General features: G+C 43.4%; 1 protein-coding gene across 3 annotated transcripts in view; it reads left to right on the forward strand.

Annotated features, from left to right (window-relative positions):
* Snx6 (sorting nexin 6) overlaps window positions 1-24044 on the forward strand; it is a 44438-nt gene that overhangs the window by 3468 nt on the left and 16926 nt on the right. For 2 of the 3 annotated variants that reach the window (XM_040743084.1, XM_040743083.1), the window contains exons 3-6: window positions 10737-10841; window positions 11476-11586; window positions 17210-17331; window positions 21739-21862. In XM_040743084.1, the coding sequence (XP_040599018.1) occupies window positions 10737-10841; window positions 11476-11586; window positions 17210-17331; window positions 21739-21862 (462 nt within the window). The remainder of the gene's footprint in view (window positions 1-10736; window positions 10842-11475; window positions 11587-17209; window positions 17332-21738; window positions 21863-24044) is intronic. The other variant, XM_040743085.1, reaches the window with a different exon arrangement.

Consider the following 24044-nt stretch of genomic DNA (forward strand, 5'->3'; position numbering starts at 1 on the left):
TACAAAGTGCATGCAGGACAGCCAGGGCTACACAGAGAAGCCCTGTCTTGAAAAAAAATGTAGAGTGAGTGTATATGTATGCGGGGCACACTTGCCAGGGCATACCTGTGGAGGTCAGAGGATGAGGTGACCCCTGGGATTAGCCTCAGGTCATTAGGCTTGGTGGCAAGCACCTTTACCTGCTGAGCTCTCACACTGGCTCCTCTGTGAAGCCTTTAGAGTTGAGAAATTTAAAACTTCTGAACAGCTTCAGTGGTTTGGTGTCACACAGCAGAAAGTAAAGTATTTTGTTTGCTTGTTTGTTTTTCCGAGGCAGGATTTCTCTGTGTAATAGACTTGGCTATCCTGGAACTCACTTTGTAGACCAGGTTGTCCTTAAACTCACTGATCTCCCTGCCTCTGCCTCCTGAGTGCTGGAATTAAAGGTGTGTGCCGCCACCACTGCCTGGCATGAGTAAAGTATTCGTGAAATACTTCTGGATCAGGTTAGTTATGGTAGTATATGCCTGTAATTCCAGCATTTGACAGGAGGATTGCCTTGAGTTCTAGGGTAGACTGTGTTACCTAGAAAGGGCTAGGACAGCCTAGTCTACAAATCAAGTCCTGTCTCAACCCCTGGCCAAGAAAAGACAATACTTGCAACAGAGTCACCTGGTGTCTGGATATAGTAATGTGTTCCTATGGCACTCCAGAAATTGAGGCAAGAGGAGGACCGGTTCAGAGCCAGTCTGGCCTACAAAGCAAGACCCTATCTCAAAAAAACCAAAAAGGTCCACAGACCAGAATCAATTGGGATGTTTGAAAAGCAAAACACAAAAATTGGGGTCCTTGCTCTAATTAATCTGGGGACTCTTGGTTGGGGAGGACAGCTATTTTCAAAGTTTTTTTTAGGACTTATCTTACTGTTTATGTATGTGTGGGGAGTGGTAGGAATCAAACTTGGGTCTCCTGGAAGAGAGAACCACTCAGCCATCCCTCTAGCCCAGTTTTTACACATTTTTATTTTTATTATATGTGCAGAAGTCTAAAGACAATCATCAAGAGTTGGTTTTGTTTGGGCTCTGAGTCCCTAGAGTTGGACTCAGGTCATCAAGCAAAAATCCAGTTATGAAGTAGCTAGGAGATAATGTTATGGTTGGGGTCATCACAATAGGAGGGACCTGTATTAAAGACTCACAGCATTAGGAAGGTGAACCTCTGCTTTAAGTATTTTGCTCAGCCTTTGAAAAGGGGATCTCGTTTCTCTCTCACTTTGTTTTGTGTGGGGGCAAAGGACAGGCAGTGGGAGTCGGCTCTCTCCTCCCATCGTGTGGACCTGTTACACCAGCCTGCCTTCCTCCCCCTTGTCTCTTCTGTGTCCCTCCATAGCCCCCAAACCCTGGTTTCTCTGCTTCCTCCTCCCATGTACCAGGACTACCTGTGAGCACCACCACATCCAGCTTTTGGAGAGGAGTCTTAGAGAAAAGTCTAAAGTGAACATTTGATCCCTGTTGCAAAAAGAGGCATCACAGATCCAGAAATAACACAGGCATACAGAGCAACAAGTAGGAAAACTAAAGCCACTGTTTTAAATCTCTTAGAGCAGACATGGGTTTTCATCATGGTTTTTTATTTTGTTTCTTGTTTTTTGAGATGGGGTTTTTCTGTATAACAGCCCTAGCTGTCCAGGAACTCAGTCTAGATCAGTTGGGTTCTAATCCCTGTCTCTCAAGTGCTGGGATTAAAGGCATAGGTCTCCACTCATCATAGTACTTTTTATCAAGACAGACTCTTAAGACATGGAGGCCGGGCGTTGGTGGCGCACGCCTTTAATCCCAGCACTCGGGAGGCAGAGGCAGGCGGATCTCTGTGAGTTCGAGACCAGCCTGGACTACCAAGCGAGTTCCAAGACAGCCTCCAAAGCCACAGAGAAACCCTGTCTCGAAAAACCAAAAAAAAAAAAAAAAAAGACATGGAGAAAATGTTTTGTGGTAACTAAAAAGAATAAAATAGTATTAGCTAGATATGGTGATATACACCTGTAATCCATGCTCTTGGGAGAACTGAGGCAAGGGGATGGCTAGTTTGAGGAAAGCCTCAGCTAGAGTGTGAGACCCTATCTCAGTGTGTTTCCCTACCCCCAAAAAGTTAAAAAAAAGGCAACAAAACGTGACAGTATTGGAAGCCGTTGGCTGAGCTGTGCTTGCTTCAGCGCCGCTGCTTTAGAAGCCACACGCAGAGAAATGAACGTAGTAATAAACAAATGAGCACCTTGTTTTGATGTGCAGTACATGTCAGAGAGATGGCCTAATCCCTTAGCATGTGGTTTCAATTCCTAATGGCATGCTGTTTTTAAAAAAAACTGACTTTAGGTGGGGTGACTGCGCCTTCTGGACTCCTAGTCCTGCTGCTCCTCTGCATCCCTTATCTTAGTGGAATCATTTTCCAGTTGGGCAAAGGACCTCTGAGTCATACAGATATTTCATCTTCATATCAGAACAGTCACTGAGGCCAGCTTAGTTTATCCCTGGAATATTTGCTCTCTCTTTAAAAACTTTAAAACTTTTATTTATTGTTGCTGGAGTTACTGGAGGTGTGGAGGCCAGAGGACTTCATGAAGTTGGCTCTTTTTCCTCTTTATGTAATCAGGCTCATTGTTGAGTGATGTTCAAGTTTACTGTCCATTGCATAAAACACTGACCAAAATCATCTAGGGGGGAAAGGGCTTATTTGGCGCTCAGGTTATATAACCCAGCGAGGGCAGCCAGGGCAGGAGCTGAAGCAGGCACATGGAGGAATGCTGCTTACTGGCTTGCTCAGCTGCTTCACAACCCAACCTCACCCGAGTAGGAATGGTGCCACCCACAGTGGGCAGCTCTGAGTCAGTTCCTCAGTGGAAGTTTGCTCTTCACGGTGACTCTTAATTTGTATTAAGCTGACAAAACCCAGCACAAGTGGCAAGTTCCTTCATCCACTGAGGCATCTCATTGGCCCTGCCCTATTTTTCTCTTCATGGCTTTGGTGTTTTTCTGGATTGTAGCAATACCCACTATACCGCTTCATAATTAAAATTATTCAGTCATTTTCCTTTCCACGAGTACTTCCTTGTATCCCATTTCTTCTGGAGTAAGGCCCAAACATTTTAGTGCTGCACTCACCCCTGCTGACCACCCTGGTGGCTGGTGGTCCTTGCCACCCGCTCCACACAAACTGCTTGTCTTTGAGGAAGCCCCTCTGCCCTTGGTCTACTGTGTGGGCACATTTCAATGCTTGTGGGCTGCTCCTCACACGCATTGTTTTTGACTGGGACTTGTACTTTGTTTTTTTTTTTTGTTTTGTTTTGTTTTGTTTTGTTTTTTCGAGACAGGGTTTGTCTGTGGCTTTGGAGCTTTGTTTTGTTTTTGAGACAAGATTTCTCTGTGTAGCCCTGGCTGTCCTGGAACTTGTTCTGTAGACCAGGATGACCTCAAACTCAAGAGATCCACCTGCCTCTGCCTCCTGAGTACTGGAATTAAAGGCCTGTGTTACCATGCCTGGTGTGGAAATTGTATTTTTAAAACTGGCATAAATATTTGCACTATCTTTTTTCCTGTACAGTATTTACACCTTTGCACAGACTGAGAAGGATTGGACAACTGGTTACCGCCATACACAGTTAGAAGAAGCTGCAGTCAGACACATACTATTGAGCTCCAGAGTCTGGACTGTAACCTCTCTGTTGTCACCAAAATGAGCTAACTCCTGAATATTGTAAAGTCTCAGAGAAAGGGGAAGACTGCCGGTAGAAAGGATAATCTGAGGGTACTTTGGTTCTCCGTGGAGTGTTTGATCTTAATGAAGATTGAACATAAAGCCCATGATGACAGAAGCTATAGGCCCTGGGGAGTGCTGAGGAGTCTAAGCTAGGAAATACATGTGTTTAGACGCTAACAGTACTGTAGCTTACTCTTGACGTGGAGAGTGGATCGATGTTTCCTTTCACAAAAGCTAAGCGTTAATAGGCAACTGGAGCATAGCAGCTGAGGTATAGGAAGGCAGAGCGAAGACTGTTGAAAGAGTCCTGGGAGCCGGGCGTTGGTGGCGCACGCCTTTAATCCCAGCACTCGGGAGGCAGAGGCAGGTGGATCTCTATGAGTTCGAGACCAAGCCTGGTCTACCAAGCGAGTTCCAGGACAGTCTCCAAAACAATACAGAGAAACCCTGTCTCGAAAAACCAAAAAAAAAAAAAAAAGTCCTAGGGCGGAGAAGCCAATGAGTGCCAGGCAAGATTTATTTTGGTTATTTTAGTTACGTGTAATACGTATGTCTTGGTGTAGGTAGGTATGCGTGCGTGAGTTCAGAGGTTATGAGAGGACACTTTAGTTACGTGTTATACGTATGTCTTGGTGTAGGTAGGTATGTGTGCATGAGTTCAGAGGTTATGAGAGGACACCAGGTCCCCTGGAGCTGGAGGTTGAGGCAATTAAGAGTCTCTTGACCTGTGTGCTGAGAACTGGACTTGGGTCTTTCACAGGAGTAGTGAGTGCTCTTAACTACTGAGGCATCTCTCCAGCCCTCTTTTATTTGTTTTTAAAGCACTTTATTTTTTTTAAGAGTTAAACATACATAACTGAAATTAGCATATATTCTGGACTCTGTTCTATGTATGTATTTGGCTGAAATTTAACTCGGAATAATTATGATACTTACACCAACAAATGCTGGCAACTTGATCTGGTTAGTAAAAATTAGAGATGTAGTTACATGAATGTAATATACAGGGAAATTACGGTCAGATTGATGCACAAAAATACATGAACAATAAGGTTTTTATTAGCATATGTAGCAATAGGTTTCATTGTAGCTCTTATGCTGGGATTAAAGGTATGTGCCACCATGCCTGGCCTTTGATTTTTTTTTAAAGAGATTATATGTATTTGTTTTCTGTGTAAGGGAGGAAAGGAACACATTCACGCCACAGTGTACATGTGGAAATAGAGAAAAACTTACCATGTATGCCATCATGCTTGGTGGCAAGTACCCTTACCCACTGAGCCATCTCTCAGGCACATCATAAGATTTTGATACATATATTTAGTGTATGTGAGCACATGCACCGTTTACCACCCTCATGTTACCCTACTCACTCCCATGGTCCCCATCCTCTTTCCAACCAGCCCCTCCCTTCTACTTTGATGCACAGAGTGATTTCTATTTTATTTAATTAGTTTCTGTTTTGTTTGTTTGGTTGGTTTTTGGTTTCTCTTTGGCTTTGGAGGCTGTCCTGGAACTAGCTCTTGTAGACCAGGCTGGCCTCGAACTCACAGAGATCCGCCTGCCTCTGCCTCCCGAGTGCTGGGATTAAAGGCGTGTGTCACCAACGCCCGGCTTATTTTTTTATTTTTAAATTTAAATTAGAAGCAAAGTTGCTTCACATGTCAATTCCAAGTCCTTCTTCGTTTCTCTCCCCTCCTCCCGTGCCCTCCCACTAACCCCCCCAATATCCCCTCATTTCCCCAGGGAGGGTGAGGCCCTCCGTGGGGGTGTCCATAATCTGTCATTTCATCCAGGGCAGGGCCTAGACCCTCCCCCAAGAGTTCAGGGTGAGAGTGCATCTCACATTGTTGGATGGGAGTCCAAAGTCCATGTGTATACTCGGGATAAATACTGATCTACTGCCCAAGGCTCAATAGATTACCTAGGCCTCCTCACTGACACCCCCATTCAGGGGGTCTTGATCAGTCCCATGCTGGATTCCCAGGCATCAGCCTGGGATTCAAGAATTAACCCTTGTCAGGTCAGCTGTTTCTGAGGGTTAAACCAGCCCAGTCTTAATCCCTTTGCTCATCAGTCTTCCCTAAGATTTATTTTTATTTAATGTGTATGAATAAATGTTTTTCCTGTGTGTATGTAAGTTTTCTTTGTTGCTCTCTGTCTGTCTTTCTCTTTACTATCTCTCTGTTTATCTTTCTTCTTTCTCACCTCTCTTCCCTTCTCTTACAACTTTTCCTGCCCCTGATAAACTTTCTACAAAAAAAAAAAAGTAAGTTTACTTTGTGGATGCCTGGAAAATGCCGAGGCAAGAAGAGAATGGTAGAGCCCCATGAACAGGAGTTAAGGACAGCTGTAAGCTGCCACATAGGTAGTAGGAATTGAACCTATATCCAGGAGTAGCAAGTGATTTTAACTGCTAAGCCAGCTCTTTACCAGAATGTATAAGACAATTTTAAGGGCTAGCAAAATGGGCCAGTGAGTAAAGATATTTGCTACTAAGCTTTATGATCGGAGTTCAACCCAGGACCCACATGGCAGGAGAGAACTGTTGCTTAGTGTTTGCACACTCAGACACCCATATATCCCCCCCCCCACAGAATCTTCAGAGGACTTGGGTTCAGTTCCCAGCACCCATATGGCAGCTAACTCCAAGAGCTGACACTTTCACATAGACATGCATGTAGGCAAAACACCGGTGCACATTAAATAAATAATAAGTAAAATGTAGCCGGGCGTTGGTGGCTCACGCCTTTAATCCCAGCACTCGGGAGGCAGAGGCAGGCGGATCTCTGCGAGTTCGAAACCAGCCTGGACTACCAAGCGAGTTCCAGGATAGCCTTCAAAGCCACAGAGAAACCCTGTCTTGAAAAACCAAAAAAAAAAAAAAAAAAAAAAAATGTTGTCAGGGGAGATTTTAGAGTTCCTGGTGGGCTACTGTAAGGACTTGGGCTTTTCTAAATGGGAACCCTTTGAACACAGGAATATTATATATAATGTATGAGATTGTAGTGGTGGGTCTATAAGGAACAGTTTGAAGAAGGAAAAAGAAGCAAGAATTACAGTCCAGCAGATTACAGTAGTTATTGGTCTTTCTCATGTACCTCCGTACGTTTGTTAATGCTTTTCTTTTCTTTTTTCTCTTTCTTTTTTTTTTTTTTTTTTTTTTTTTTTTTTGGTTTTTTGAGACAGGGTTTCTCTGTATTGTCTTGGAGGCTGTCCTGAAACTCGCTCTGTAGACCAGGCTGGCCTCGAACTCACAGAGATCCACCTGCCTCTGCCTCCCGAGTGCTGGGAGTAAAGGCGTGCGCCACCAACGCCCGGCTGCTAATGCTTTTCTAGCAAAAGAAAGTAGCTTAACTTTTTATATTATCTTGTATGTGCACACAAGTGTATAACAACTTGCTGAAGTCCTCCTTCCACTATGTGGGTTCCAGGGATCAGGCTCAGGTCATAGGGCTGGGCAACAAGCGCCTCTACCCACTGAGCCATTTCAGTAGCCTATGGATGTCTTTTTGTCTAAGCAGTTACAAGTGGAGAATCAACCAGCCAGTCAACTGGTCAGCATCTTTTTCTTTTCCTGTTCTGGTGCTTTGAGGCAGGGTGGCCTCAGCTTCCTATATAGATAAGAATGACCTTGAACTTGTGATCCTTGGGACTGCAGTGCAGGTACCCTTGGAAGCAAACTTGAGCTGGTTATCAGTGGTTGTCACTATTGTGTGGGTATTGTAAATCAAATTCCTGTCTTCTGTCTTCTGGAAGAACAGCAGTTACTTTAAATAGTTGAACCTTCTCTACAGCCTAATATCTTTACTTTTTGTTGTTGTTTTGAGACAGGGTTTCTCAGTGGCTTTGGAGGCTGTCCTGGTACTAGCTCTTGTAGACCAGGCTGCTCTCGAACTCACAGAGATCCGCCTGCCTATGCCTCCCCAGAGCTGGGATTAAAGGTGTGTGCCACCTGGCCAGATCTTTACATTTTTGTATTATTTATTTGTATGTATCTTTTGAAAAAGAGCTTGCTATGTAGACCAGTCTGGAATTCTCAGAGATCTGCCTGGATCTGCCTACAGTGTTCAAATTAAAGATGTGTGTCACCCACCTCCCTGGCCTTTAAATTATTTTTAATGATACTATATTTTTTGCTAAATGTTGGTGATCACAGGCTTTCTGCATTAAGTCTTTCCCTTCATAAAACCTTCTAAAGTTATTTTTTTTTCAGAATGGAAAAGAGTCTACCTGGGATATCTGTATAATTTATGTAATTAACATTAAACTTAAAATATAATGTTTTGTGAAATCTGAAGGTGATTTAAAGTTGTTTTTCAATGTAATACAAAAAATATAGTTAAAATGTAGTTTTGCGCCGGGCGTTGGTGGTGCACGCCTTTAATCCCAGCACACAGGAGGCAGAGACAGGCGGATAACTGTGAGTTCGAGACCAGCCTGGTCTACCGAGTGAGTTCCAGGACAGGCTCCAAAGCCACAGAGAAACCCTGTCTCGAAAAACTACAAAAAAAAAAAAAATGTGAGTTCGAGGTCAGCCTGGTCTACAAGAGCTAGTTCCAGGACAGCCTCCAAAAGCCTCGGAGAAACCCTGCCTCCAAAAAAAAAAAAAAAATATATATATATATATATATATAAAAATAAATATAAAACCAATAATTTCGGGGATGTGGGTCACGTGATAGATACAACATGAGGAACTGTATTAGGAAGGTTGAGCCACTGGATTAATAAGTATTCATTATGTGACACAGGGATATTTACAGAGATAGAAGAATCAAAATGACAATTGTTAGCTGGCATGGTGGTAGATGCCTATAATTCCATCATACCTATAAAGGCCAGCACTTAGGAGTCCTTGAATTCAAGGTCAGCCTGGGTTATAGGGAAATCTCGGAGAACAAGGAAAAACCAAGAGTTGTATTTAATACTAAAGGAAGGGAAAGTGAAAGAAAAAACAACTTTAATAGTCTGGAGTAATCTCTTTTCAGGGACAGGGTCTGGTGTGTAGCTCAGACTGGCCATTGCTCAGCATGTAACCTGAGCTGGCCTCAAACTCAGTCCTGTGGTACCTTCTGCCTGTGACTGCAGCCACGCACCACCACGCCTGGTGTCAGCTTGACTCTGAGCAGTTGTGTTTGGGAAATGCTAATCTAGGCAATGAAAACCTGAAAGATGAGGACAGTGAGCTGGGGATGTAGCTCAGTAGTAGAGCACTTCCTTCCCATGCGCAAGAATCAACCCTGACAGCCCGCCCCACCCTGCCCCACCCACCCCAGCTTGTGCTTGCTTGTGTGTATGTGTGCGCGTGTAAAAAAAGAAAAAAGAAAAATGTAAACTTATTCCAAAACCTGTATGATTAATGTACTAGTTTGCTCTGGGTGTTGTAACAAATTACCACAAATGAGTTAAATCAACATCAATTTATTCTCATAATTCTGTAAGTTAGAAATCAGTATTAAGGGCTGAGAGATGGCTCAGCAGTTAAGAGCACTGGCTGCCCTTCCAGAGGTCCTGAATTCAATTCCCAGTAACCACATGGTGGCCCACAACTATCTTAATAGGATCTGGTGCCCTCTTCTGGCCTGTAGGTATACATGCAGAGCACTCACACATAAAATATGTTTGTATTTCACATGCACTGGTGTTTTGCCACCATTTTTGTGTGAGGGTGTCAGATCTCCTAGAACTGGAGTTACAGTTGTGACCTGTGAGTAGCCATGTGGGTGCTAGGAATTGAACCCAGGTCCTCTGGAAGAGCAGCCAGTGCTCTTAACCACTGAACCAATTTCTCTAGCCCCATACATAAAATAAAAATAAATAAATCAGGATTAACCCAAATATCTTCCCTCCAGAGTCCTGTTTCCCTTTCTCCAGGCCTTACTGGTCGCTCCCGTGTTTGCAGTCATGTTGCCTTCCCTCAGTTGAACTAGTCGGTCCTGTTTGGAGACAGTATCTCAAAACTATAAAGCCCTTGCTGGCTTGAAACTTGATCTAGATCAGACTGGCTCTAATTTACAGAGCACAGAGCCCCGCCCACTTCTGCCTCCACAGGGCTGGGCCCATCATGTGGAGTTGTTTATCCTTAAAGATTAAAGGTACACCCAGATGAACCAGAATAATCTCATCTCAGAACTCTTTAATTGACTCAAATCTGCTAAGGCCTCTTGGTCACATAAGGCCCATTCACAGATTGCAGATTTGGATAGAGATACCTTTAGGAGCCTTAGCCAGCCTGCCACAATAATTATTTTAAAAGTGGCTTGGACATGAATTAAAAAACAAACCAGAAAGCAAAAAGATTCCTTATATTTTTGATGATGGGGTTCAACTGGTCTTGTATTTCTCATTCTGCCTCAGCCTCCTGAGTGCTGGGACCTTGGGAGAGTTCATGCCCTAATCCCTCTGTTTTGGTTTTGTGTTGTGTTATTGTTGGAAGAATGAAGTCACATCAAAGTACGCAGAGCCAGGGGGCTGGAGAGGTGGCTCAGAGGTTAAGAGCACTGACTGCTCTTCCAGAGGTCCTGAGTTCAATTCCCAGCAACCTCATGGTGGCTCACAACCATCTATAATTCAATCTGGTGCCCTCTTCTGGCAGAACACTGTATATGTAATAAATAAATCTTTAAAAAAAAAAAAAGTACGCAGAGCCAGGTTTGGTAATACACACCTTTAGTTCCAGCCCTCAGAGGGAAAGATAGGATCACAAGTTTGAGGCCAACCTACTGTCTTTTTACAAAGAGAAAAGGGGACTGGAAAGGTGACTCATCGGTTAGGACCACTTCCTGCTCTTGTACCGGACCCTAGTTCAGTTCCCAGCACCCACATGGCAGTTCATAACTGCCAGTAACTTCAGTTCCACGGGGATCCCACACCCTCTTCTGACCCTGGTGGGCTCCTTCGTGCACACGATGCACATACATACTTGCAAGCACATGGACACATATGTTTAAAAACAGAAATTTGCTTTACACTGTGCTTTCTCCCCCCCCCCTTTTTTTTAGCTTAAAGCAATAAATGTAGATCTCCAAAGTGATGCTGCTCTGCAAGTGGACATTTCGGATGCTCTTAGTGAAAGGGATAAAGTCAAATTCACTGTTCACACGAAGGTAAAGTGCGACTCTAGTTTGTGTTCCTTTGGAAATGCTGTTACTTGTGTAATATATTGATTGGAACATTTTAGGGAAGTTACTTTTTGTTTGTTTGCTTTGCTTATTTATTTGCTTATTTTGGTTGCGTAGTTCTGCCTGTCTTGTGACTGGGTATGTTAACCAGACTGGAGGGGTTACTTATGATTTTAGGAATTAACACAACCTAAATATAAATTTAATATCTAGGTTCGTGTGTGTCTGTGTGTCTGTCTGACTGTCTGTCTGTCTGTGTGTGTGACTATGTAGCTCTGGCTGGCCTGGTCTGTCTGTCTGTCTGTGTGTGTGACTATGTAGCTCTGGCTGGCCTGGTCTGTCTGTCTGTCTGTGTGTGTGACTATGTAGCTCTGGCTGGCCTGGTCTGTCTGTCTGTCTGTCTGTGTGTGTGACTATGTAGCTCTGGCTGGCCTGGAATTCCCTTTGTACATCTGCCTTGCCTCTGCTTCTTGACTTCTGGGTGAGTGCCACCACATCCAACTAATAGTGTAACTTTTAAGTGATGATAATGGTACAATAAATAGGTGCCTGTTGACTTTTTTTTCAAAGATCCATGGATAATTTTTCTTTTATTCAAAAAAAATTTCTGTCTTTGCAGAGTTCATTGCCAAATTTTAAACAAAATGAATTTTCAGTCGTTCGACAACATGAAGAATTTATCTGGCTTCATGATTCCTTCGTTGAAAATGAAGACTATGCAGGTTATATTGTAAGTATTAGGTTTTCTTTTTTTTTTTTTTTTTTTTTTTTTGGTTTTTTGAGACAGGGTTTCTCTGTGGCTTCGGAGGCTGTCCTGGAACTAGCTCTTGTAGACCAGGCTGGCCTCGAACTCACAGAGATCTACCTGCCTCTGCCTCCCAAGTGCTGGGATTAAAGGCGTGCGCCACCAAGGCCCGGCTCTTTTTTTTTTTTTTAATGTTCGTGCATCTAGGAGTGCATGTGTGTGTGTATCCGTGACTCCATGGAATTGGAGTTACAGGAACTTTCTGAGCTGCCTGACATGGGTGCTTAGGAACCAAATTAGGGTCCTGTGGAAAAGTACCAAACTCCTGAGCCATCTCTCCATTTCTTATTTAAATTCTGTGTGTGTGTGTGTGTGTGTGTGTGTGTGTGTGTGTGTGTGTGTGTTAGTACAGGTGCCTGTGGAGGCCAGAGGCATCAGCTGTCCCTGGAGCTGGGGCTATGGGGGTTGTAAGCCACCCAACAGTATTAGGAACTGACCTTGGCTTCTGCAACATCTTGTGTGCTTTACTGCTAACTGTCTCTCCAGCCTGAGTTTTCATTTCCTAAGAACATTTTAGAAACTCAGGTGGTTTTGTATAACATTTTAGTAACTGATGTGATTTGTAAAAATGCCAGTTGTGAGGCATTAGCCTACTACCTTTTATCCTGAGCTGTCTTGCCTTACTTTGAAAACTACTTTTTTGCTTAACCTTGGCTGGGAGTTGGTGGCTCACCCCTTTATTCCCAGCACTCGGGAGGCAGAGGCAGGCGGATCTCTGTGAGTTCGAGGCCAGCCTGGTCTACAGAGTGAGTTCTAGAACAGCTAAGGCTACATGGAGTAAGACCCTTTCTCAAACAAAAACGAACAAGTCTCCAAAGCAGTACAGAGAAACCCTGTTTCGAAAAACCAACAAAACAGTGTTTCTAGCCCCTTGCTGTTCTGGAACTCAGTGTGTAGTTCACAGTGATCTTGAACCTGCAACAATCTTGATTCTCCTTCTCAAGTGCTAAAGTTATACCATGAGCTCTCCTAAACATGGATAATTAGTATTGGAGTAGGTGATTAATTTAGCAATGTTACAAACTGTACTGGTTTTTAGACGCTTGAATGGACAGAAACCTAGCGATTAGAAGGTTCCTAAGATGTAACCAAGAGTAGGTGGTTATCCTTCCTCAGCTGCTGAGCACAGTCAGAGTCCTGAAATTATGATTTCCTTGAGGCCATCATGGCCTAACTGTTTCCCTCCAGAGGGCCAGCACCCCCTTGACTCATGTGTTTCCTTTCTGTAACTTAGATTTTGGTGAATGACTAATACTGCAGTCTTCTTTTTACAATCTGATTCCATCTTTCTCCCATCTTCTTGTGTGGTGATGCCTGGTTTCTACTTTGTCTACAGTAAACTAAGTAGTCCTCATCGGTTAAGATTGTCTGATTGACCTTTCTACCCGAGCTCCACACTACACCTGCTGCTCTCTGACTCTGTCCCTTTTCTCATTTTTATTTTTAAATGTTTTTGTTGTGCCCAAGTTGCAAAGTCCCCAGAGACCCCCAGGAAGACAGAACTACCAAACTGCAAAAGCAAGGTTTTAATTGTTCATTCAGCCATGACAGGGACCCCGTCTGACTAGCTGTCACAGCAGCCTCCAGAGGGAACGAAGTTCCCTGTCTACTGCTAGGTTTTAAAGACAAAAGTTGCAGGATTGCATCAATAGGTACAAGTTGGTTTCTGATTGGTTGACATTTGGGAACAATTAGGAGAATTTTTCAAAGTCAAATTGTGGCATGAAGTACCCGTGTACCAATTATTTTCATTGGTTAGTCTGAGAGGAAACATTCTGTGGTTTCTATGACTTTGTCTTGTTGCTTGAGGTGGCCTGTTCATAGATACCAATAGATTTCAGAACTATATCCTGGAGATTATAGGAGAGGTTTTGGTCCTCCCTGGGGTTTCTTTTGTGGCCAAACAGTTCCCAGGAACCAAGTATCTGGGAGGGGGCAGGCGTCTGGAGTTTCTTTGTGTTCAGTTTTCACCCTATACTCAGGGAGGCCAGAGGATCTGGAGTTTGCTTGTGTCAGAGGCCTACGTGTCTTCTCTGTAGCCTGTCATGGCTACTAAAGCAGGGGCTGAGTGAGCGTCTGGTCACTTTATTTCTAAATTATTAGAAGTGAAGCCTTTGAGTTTTGTTTACCTCTTAGTTTTTTATTTAGGGGGACTGGAGAGATGGCCCAGCAGTTAGGAGCACTTGCTGTTCTTGCAGAAGACTCAAGTTCAGTTCCCAGTGTCCACGTGGCAGCTCACAATCATCTGGAACTCCATTTCAGGGATCCGATGCCTTCTTCTGGCCTCTGGACACTAGGCACACATGTGTAAAGACATACATGCAGGCAAAACAAGAATACACATCAATGTTTTTTAATTAAACAAATTTAATGAGCTGGGTGGTGGTGATACATGCCTTTAATCCTAGCATTTAGATCTCTGTAAGTAGTTCGAGGCCAGCCTGGTCTACAGAGTGAGTTCCAGGACAGCCAGGACTGTTTCACAGAGAAACCTGTCTCAAACAAACAAACAAAATCAATGAATATTTATCTATTTGCTTGGGCTTTTTAAAACTTGAAAATGATTTTTTTCGTACAGTATGTTCTGATCATAGTTTCCCCTCCTCCACCACCTCCCGGATCCTCTCTACCTCCCTCCCCGTCCTACCCCACACCTTCTTTCTCTTTCTCCTTAGAAATCAAATAGCAGTAAAACAACAAATGAAGGGGTGGACATTCTCACATAGATTAGAAGCCAAGATATATAAGCAAAAGATAATAAGTTTAAAAATGCCCAGACAAAACATAGACACACACTCAGAAAATCTCTAAAAATGCCCTTGAATTCCTTTTATGTTGGCCGTCTACTGCTGGGCATTAGGGCTACCCTTTAACATGGTTTGTATACCCAGTGAGACTCCTTTGTAAGAAAGTAGCAGTTGAAGATAGCTTCTGAGTTAGGGATGGAAGATCATGTCTACTTCCTCCTGTCATCGCTGGAACCCCGTCTGGCCTGGACCTGTGCAGACTATGTCCGAATTCTTGTGTGTGTCAGTCCTGTTATGTTTAGGAGGCCTTGTTTCTTTGGTGTCATCCATCCTCCCTGGCTCTTACGGTCTCGTCTTCCATACGGTTCCCTGAGCCCCAAGAGGAGGGTTTTGGTAAAGACGTCTCTGTTAGGACTGGGTGTTCCAAGGCCTCTCACTCTCTATACTGTGCAGTTGTGGGTCTCTGCGTTTGTGGCCATCGCTTCTCTGATGGCTGAACGAGACACTGATCTGTTAATGCGTGTGAGGCCAGCCTGCCCTACAGAGTGACTTCCAGGACAGTCAGGGTGACAAAGAGAAACCCTGTCTCCAAAAACAAACAAACAACCACTATCTGCTTCCCAGGGCAGCACAGCCACTGTCTTCTGAGTCAGAGATCTCATGTGGCCAAAGCTGGCCTTGGGTTTGCTGAAATCTTGTCCCTCCTCCTCCTACCCTCCCATTTGCCCTCCTCCTACCCTCCCATTTGCTGTCTTCGTCTTCCAAGGTGGGCCTCATGCTTGAGAACTACCTTTTTTATTTTGTTTTTGGCATGTACTACAATTGGCTGTTACCTAGTTTTTAATGCTTATTGTGTGTGTGTGTTTGAGCTAAGGTGTTATGTAACTCAGGCTGGGTTGGGACTCCATATATAGCTGGAACTGGCCATAGACTGATCTTCCTTCCTCTCTGTCTGAGTGCTGGGTTATAGTGTGTCACCACTGTTTTTTCTATTGAAGAAAATTTTTCATACAACACTAATTACCACTCGCATCTTATCTCCCCCCCCCCCCAACAGGATTTCCCTTTGTAGCTCTGTCCTGGAACTCCCTCTGTAGACCAGGCTGGCCTCAGACTCAGAGATCCACCTGCTGCTGCCTCCAGAGTGCTGGGATTAAATGTGTGCACCTCCACCTGCCTGGCTGTCATCTAATTTTAAATAAAATCTTTCTTCTTCTGATACATTTCTCTAGTGTTGGACCCCTTTTAATACCCTCTGCTGTATGATTATAATCATTACTTTAAAAAAATCCATCTAGGCAGTGGTGACTCACATCTTTAATCCCAGCACTTGGGAGGCAGAGGCAGGTGGATCTCTGTGAGTTCGAGGCCAGCCTGGTCTACAGAGCAAGTTCCAGGACAGTCTCCAAAGCCACAGAGAAACCCTGTCTCGAAAAAAAAATTCCAGCCAGGTGTGGCAGCATACTCCTTTAATCCCAGCACTTGGGAGGCAGAGGCAGGTGGATCTCTTGAGTTCCAGGACAGCCTTCCAGTATGGAATTATATAGTCCATCACTCCTGTTTGTTTATTTACTTTTTTTTTTTTTTTGGAGTCAGGTACTCTGAGATGTGATATCCCTAGCTGTCCTGGAACTCTGTAGACCAGATTAGCCTCCAGATCAGAGCCTCTACTTTCCAGGTGCTGGGATTAAAGGTGTATACGCAGCTTTATTTTATTCTTTTTGGAAACAAGGCCTCACTATGTTGTTCTAGCTGACCTATAACTCCCTGTGTAGACCAAGGTAGCCTTGAAAGCCTGCCTTAGCTTCCTTGAGTTCTGGGATTAAAGTTGTTCACCACTATACCTGACTAGAACTGTCTTAAATTTTTTTTATTTTTAGTGCTTACTTTTATGTGTGTGTACATGTTTGTGTGTGGAGCGTATACATGGGATTGCAGACACGAGCCACTGTGTGTGGTGTGTACATAGGCTAGAAATTGAGGTCATCAGGCTATGTGTTCCATGCCTTTTCCCCTGGGCCATCTTTCTACTCCTTAAGAACTACCCTAATGCAAAAATAAAAAATTGTATTATGGGAGCTGGGCACTTGGAGGGATTAAGCAAGAGGGTTTGCTGCAAGTTGTAGGCCATCCTGAGCTACGGGCTATAACATAATGTTATACTATATTTCTTCTTTGGTATAAAAGAGCCCACAGATTGTTAGTTTCTAAAACTAGTGAAGTTTTCTGATCTCAGTTTTGGTATGTCTGGTGCTCAATTATTTTTTTTTTAGATTTATTTATTATATATGCAGTGTTGCATGGTACCAGATCTCATTACAGATGGTTGTGACTACCATGTGTTGCTGGGAATTGAACTCAGGATCTCTGGAAGAGCAGCCAGTGCTCTTAACCGCTGATCCATCTCTCCAGCCCTCCTCAGTTCATGTTCATTTTCAAAATGCAGAGTTTTGTTTTGTTTGCCGCAGGGCTTTACTTTGCAATTAAGGCTGCCCTGAAAAGTATTAGGCAGCCGTTCTACTTCTGCCTCCTGAGTACAGGAGCTGCCATCTTCAGATAGTGTGGTACAGGGCCGAAAGACATGAAACAGGGCTGAGAAGATGCTCGCCAGGTGAAAACATGTCTGCCACTAAGCCCTGAAGACCTGAGTGTGAGCCCTGGGTCCCCTATGGTGGAAGGGGGAACCAAGTCCTGCAAGCTAGTCTCTGGCCACTATACATGCTTGGGCAAGTGTGTGCACACCTAAAATAAATGGAACTAAGAGATAGCTCCTTAAAGTTGGTGTTTTGATTTTATTATAGATTCCACCAGCACCACCAAGACCTGATTTTGATGCTTCTCGGGAAAAACTGCAGAAGCTTGGCGAAGGGGAAGGGTCCATGACAAAGGAAGAGTTCACGAAGATGAAACAGGAGCTGGAAGCGTATGTAGTGGGATGTGTTAGTCATGCTAACCGTGTCTGTTTAAATGCCTTCTTTTGAGCTCTCTGATATCCATTCTGTAACCATTTTACTGTAGTGACTCTAAAAAGTCCAGATTAAGTCCTAACAGCCTGTGCTAATAATGATCGTGATCAGAGCCTCTTCACTGGAGGATCTAAAACCTTATTAAAATATTAGGAAGGGAACATGTCTTTATTTTTAATTGATTGATGTTTTTTGTGACAGGGTTTCTCTATGTAATTAGCTCTAGCTTTCCTAGAACTCTGCTCTGTAGACTAGGCTGACCTTGAACTCCCAGAATCCACCTGCCTTTGCCTGGCTGGGAACATGACTTTTAAAAACAGTATAGAATTTCTAAAAATTGTTTTTTATAGGACCTGTTGTTACTAGCCTAGTCTTTGCTTTTTCAGCATGTACCTATTCTACAACTTTCATTTCCTGTAGGGAAAGTGTGCTGAGAAACACTTTACATGTTTTCTTTAAAAATTATAATGTACACCTTTAATCCCAGCACTCTGGAGACAGGCAGGCAGATCTCTGTGAGTTCGAGGCCAGCCTGGTCTACAGAGCGAGCTCCAGGACAGCCTCCAAAACAATACAGAGAAACCCTGTCTCGGAAAACCAAAATAAATAAGGAATAAAAATTCAAATAAGTAATAAAATATAACAATCATGGTGGTGCATGACTTTGATCCCAGCACTTGAGAAGCAAAAGCAAATGGATCTGAGTTTGAGAACAGCTTGGTCCACACTGACTTCCAAGACAACCAGGGATATACAGAGAAACTCTGCCTCCAAAAAAAAAAAAAAATCAACACCACAAACAGACACAGACACACACATTATGAGGGATGTCCTGTATATTATGAAGATAAGCGGGGCTAGGAGATGAGAATTCTGGGAAAGGTAGGTGGAAAGAGTCTGGAAAAGAGATTCCACAGGCTGGAGAGATGGCTCAGAGGTTAAGAGCACTGGCTGCCCTTCCAGAGGTTCTGAGTTCGATTCCCAGCAACCACATGGTGGCTCGCAACTGTCTATAATGAGATCTGGTGCCTGTTTCTCACATAAAGTGGTATATGCAGATAGAGTACATATATATAAATCTTTAAAAAAGAAAAGAAAAGAGATACCACGTAGGGAGGAAGGAGTAACAGGTCTGGACCCTTCTCTGGTAAGGTAAGACCTTGGTGGAAATACTTAGATTAATAGAAATGGGCTAATAATTAAGACAGAGCTAGCCAATAAGAAACCCTATCAATTGGCTGACAGTTTAATAGTTAATATAGTGCTTGTGTGTTTATTTGGGGCTGAAACAGCAACACGTACACGCACACATGCACACGCGCACAATCCTATAATCCCATCATTGGCAGGAGAATCAGTTCAAGGCTAGCCTCATTCCCTCATCTATAGAGTGAGTTCAAAGCCACATAAAACACTGTCTCAAAACAACAAAAAATGTAAAGTGCATGTATATTTAATTTCCTTTCCTCTGTCTGCTCTGGCCTAAAGAAAAAGAATAGGGACACACTAATGTGAATAGTTAAAAGAATTTTTTACCTCATTAAATTACTTTCAGGGGGCCAGAGAGATAGCTCAGGTTAAGGGTGTTTGCTGCTCACAGCAGTAACTCCGGTTTTGTGCCATCTGATGCCCTCTTCTGGTCCCCTTGAGTCGAACATGTGCACAAACATGTAGATAAGATTATTATTTTTGTACACACTCAGAACATATGAGGTTCTTGAAAATTTGATAATTTTTCACTTTAGCATATTTGAGAAAATAGTTCCTCCTTTAATTAAATTTTTTCACTTTTTGGAGGTATGAAAACATAATTTAAAAAATGTTTAAGGTTTATTTATTTATATGTATAGTGTTCTGTCTGCATGTATCCCAGCAGGTCAGGAGAGGGCACCAGATCTCACTACAGATGGTTGTGAGCCACCATGTGGTTGCTGGGAACCAAACTCAGGACCTCTGGGAGAGCAGCCAGTGCTTTTAACCTCTGAGCCATCTCTCCAGTCTGAAAATTTAGTTTCTATGATAGCCAGCATCAGTCTGATATGTGATTGTCTATCCCAGAGCTTCTGTCCAGCTACCTGCAACAAAGATACCTGCTAGTCACATTTCCAGATCTTACATGATATGAGCTTTCCATTTTCAGTGTATTTATAATTTTATTTATTTCACAAAGGGAAAGTAGCCAGATGTTGGTGGCACACACCTTTATTCCCAGCACTTGAGAGGCCGGGGAGGTGGATCTCTGAGTTTTGAGTCCAGCCTGGTCTACAGAGTGAGTTCCAGGACAGACAAGAATATACAGAGAAACCTTATCTTGAAAAAACAAACAAACAAAAACCAAAAAAAAGGGGAAAGTATAGATACAATGTCAACACTGCTGGGAACGGGGTGGCTCAGCAGGCAAAGCCTCGAGTCGAGTCCCCAGAACCCACATGAGGTGGAATGAGAGCTGACCCCACCAGTTGCCCTCTGGACCGCACATGTGGACCCCACACATACATACACACACGCACATACACTGTAAAAAAGTAGAAGTGACAGCAGGCTATATGAGTGAAATACGCAAGGACCTTGTCGGTACTCTGAGCATTGTCCTGGGGACTAAACTTAATGTACTGTCACCTCCATTTCTCTTTCTGGCCGTTTCTTCCTTTGTGCATTTTCTTTACTCTTCTTTTTAGTTTATTTTCAAGTGTCTATTCACAGTGCTACTAAGCTCCTTTTTAGAATGCTAAGATAAATGATCAAACTAGGTCTTTGGTTTTTTTTCCAATATATGTTTTTGTTTTGTTTTGGTTTTTTTTTTTTTGGTTTTTACGAGACAGGGTTTCTCTGTATTGTTCCGGAGGCTATCGGTCCAGCCCGGCCTCAAACTCACAGAGATCCGCCTGCCTCTGCCTCCCGAGTGCTGGGATTAAAGGTGTGCACCACCACTGCCCAGCCCAATATATGTTTTTATTTAAATTAGAAACATGTTTGCTTCACATGTCAATCCCAGCTTCCTCTCCCACTGCTCCTCCCTTGCCCCTCCCCCAGCCCTCCACCCAATCCCCTCACCATTCCCCAGGGAGCATGAGGCCCTCCATGGAGGATCTCCAGAGTCTGTCATTTCATCCAGGGCAGGACCTAAGCCCTTCCCCATGTGTCCAGGCTGAGAGAGTGTCCTTCCATGTGGAGTGGGCTCCCAAAGTCCATTCGTACACCATGGTAAACACTGATGTACTACCCGAGGAACTAGAGATTGCTGAGGCCTCCTCACTGACACCACATTCAGGGGGGTCTGGACCAGGCCCCTGCTGGCCTCTCAGCCATCAGTTTGGGGTCCACGATTCCCCCTTGTCAGGTCAGGTCAGCTGTCTTTGTGGGTTTCACCATCATGGTCTTGACCCCTTTGCTCATCACTCCTCCCTCTCTTGTCACTGGGTTCCAGGAATTCAGTTCAGTGTTTAAACTAGGTCTTTGTTAAAGGGTAAAAGGACACGTTAAAATTCTGTCCATTCCGGGTGTAGCAGTAGTCTAACACACTAATATGATTAACGTTTAGAAGGCTGAGAGCTGGAGATTAGCAGAGCACACCCCTACTGAAGCCCCTGGTTTTCAGGGGCCCTGATCCTGGTTCTTTTGTGGTCTGGTTAGAGGTTGGGTGACAGCCTGGGGTTGGTCCCACTGCCACCTACCTCCCCTGCACCCTTCTTATTTGTCTTCACTGAACGGCTCCCTCACGGAGGCCAAACTGCTCCCAACACTGAGCCTGCTGGTGTGCTGGTTTGTAAAACTTACTCTGGGTGCACGACGTTGAAGCAAGAATGTCAGGCCTTTTCCTTGAGTGCCCCTCCCCCAACAGTCGTGTGCTGCTATATGGTTGCTGGGAGGCATTGAGAATACATCTTAAACACATTTCTTCAATATAATGTCATAAATAGTTGCTCAGTGGTTGGTCTTTCTCACATATTTTAGGTTACTATATGAAAATAATTATTAACTGAAAATATGATTAACAAGATTTAGGTATTTTTGTGTTCAGGTGTGAGGCTGTAATTATATAAAAATTGAGTTATTGCGGGTGTATCAGATAGTTTCTCTAGAGCTAAAAACCTTATACCCCAATAGTGACCTAACATCAACTTGCATAATAGAAAAGTTTATAAGACTTAAGATTAACATTTAGATACAATAAATACTAAAATAGCATGAGGCTTTTCAGAAATGAATTTTAGTATTTTTACTAATAGTTCAACTCAAAGCTTTGTTGATATGAATTATGTCATTGCCTTCCTGGTTTTACATTTATAGTGCTCTAGAGAATGGTTGCTGGAGTGACTGCCAGTTGATGTCATTGTTCACTCTTAATTCTGTGTTGTTTCTAGTGAGTATCTGGCCATTTTTAAGAAGACGGTTGCAATGCATGAGGTGTTCCTGTGTCGTGTGGCAGCACATCCTATTTTGAGAAAGGATTTAAATTTCCACGTCTTCTTGGAGTATAATCAAGATGTAAGTGTCAAATTAATGGAAGCAGCGAGGGGAGTTGTGGTTGCTGTTTATTATTTCTTACAGAGTTCTGGAAGGATGGAGGAGGTAGCATAGTCTAGCATGAGCAAGGCCCTGGGTTTGATAGCCTGTGCCAGAAGTTTATGATCATAGAAAGGGCAGAGCCATCTCACTGGCCTAAATGCTTTGATTTTTCAAGGTAGTTTAAAGTGCCACATTCTTGGTAGTGAAGCAAAGAACTTGAGCGGATCAGTTAAATCTAGTTATAAACTGAACTCCATAATCCAAAACTCTGAAATTAGCAAATTTGTTTTGTATTCTGAGACACTGGCCCAGGTGTCACAGGTGCAGCCCTGGCTGATCTAGAACTTCTCTAGTGATCATAGGCACATGCTACTGTGCCCAGTTTCTGTGTGGTGCTGGAGGTAGAACTTAGAGATTTATCTAGCCTCTATGAACTGAGTTACATCCCCAGGCAAAAGCCTCCCCACCATTTTTAGTCTGTATTTCAGGCAAGCCTCAAACTCAATACTCCCTTTCACTTATTTAGTACTTAACGTTACGGGCACGCGCCATCAAGGCCAGACTGAACTTTAAACTTTATTCTTTTTAAACACTTTCATGCTCAATGAATCCTAGGGGCTGTGAGATGGCTCTGAGAGGAAAGACAGTTGACATGAGTTCTGTCCCTAAGTTCATAGTAGCCTTTTCTCTTAACACCCAACCCTTCAACTGGTGAGGCCTAGGCCAGATTGTTTGATATTCAGGTATTCCAAATTTTAGTTGTGTCAATAAATTAAATCCAAATGCTTATTTTTTTGTAGTGTGGAAGATTCTTATGTAAATTCAGGGGATGGATAAGCTAATTATGAAAATTCAATTTTGGTGGCTCAAAGTATATTATTTGTTTTAAGTAAAATATTTAAATATAAAAAATAAGTCTAGGCAGTTGCCTTGCATAACTTTAATCCCAGCACTTGGGAGGCAGAGGTAGGCAGATGGATCTCTTGAGTTCAAGACCAGCCTGATCTACTACTGTCCTGAGCTAGTTCCATAGCTGCATAGAGAAACCCTATCTCCAAAAACAAAAACTACACATGCATACATACATACATCACGAACGAATAAATAATTTTAATCTAGAGAGATGACTTATCTGTTAAAGAGCACTGGCTGCTGCTCTTCGAGAGGACTTGGGTTCAATTCCCAGCACCCACATGACAACCTACTGCTGTTTGTAGCTCCATTCTAGGGGACCCAGTACCCTCACAGACATGTAGGTGAAACATGTGGATCTCTGCATCTAGTTCCATTGATTACTGGATGTATGTTCTACGATGACAGTTGGAAGTATTCACCAGTCTGATTACAGATGAAGGCCAGTACAGGCACCTTCTCCACTATTGCTAGGAGTTGTAGCACCAGTTTTTCCCTGAACTCTCTCTATTAGGATATCTCTTTCATAGCTCTTGCACTCCGTCCATCCCTTCCCCACTCAACCCTCCGTTCCCTTGTGTTCCCATCTCCCATCCCCTCTCCTTTACTGCCCCCCCCCATTTACCCAGGAGATCTCATCTACTTCACCTTCCCAGGGTGGTCCATGCGTCCCTCTTAGTGTCCTCCTTGTTACCCAGCTTCTCTGAGGCTGTGGATTGTAGCCTGGTTATCCTTTGCTTTACATCTAATATCCACTTAAGTGAGTTCATACTGTGTTTGTCTTCCTGAGTCTAGGTTACCTCACTTAAGATAAATTTTTTTCTACTTCCATCATGATGTCATTATTTTCTACAGCTGAGTAGTACTCCATTGTTTAAATGTACCACATTTTCTTTATCCACTCTTTGGTTGAGGGGCAACTAGGTTGTTTACAGGTTCTGGTTATTACAAATAATGCTGCTACGAACACTGTTGAGCAAGTATCCTTGTGGTATGATTGAGCATCCTTTGGGTATATGCCCAAGAGTGGTATCACTGGGTCTTGATTCCTAGTTTTCTGAGAAACCACCATACAGATTTCCAAGTGGCTGTACAAGTTTGCACAGCCACCAGCAGTGGCAGAGTGTTCCCTTTTCTCCACATCCTCTCCAGCATCAAGACAATGTCAGAATTTTTTATCTTAGCCATTCTGACAGGTGTCAGATGGTATCTCAGAGTCGTTTTGATTTGCACTTCCCTGATGATAAAG

This window comes from Mesocricetus auratus, unplaced genomic scaffold, assembly GCF_017639785.1.
Source record: "Mesocricetus auratus isolate SY011 unplaced genomic scaffold, BCM_Maur_2.0 Super-Scaffold_15014, whole genome shotgun sequence".
NCBI lineage: Eukaryota > Metazoa > Chordata > Mammalia > Rodentia > Cricetidae > Mesocricetus > Mesocricetus auratus.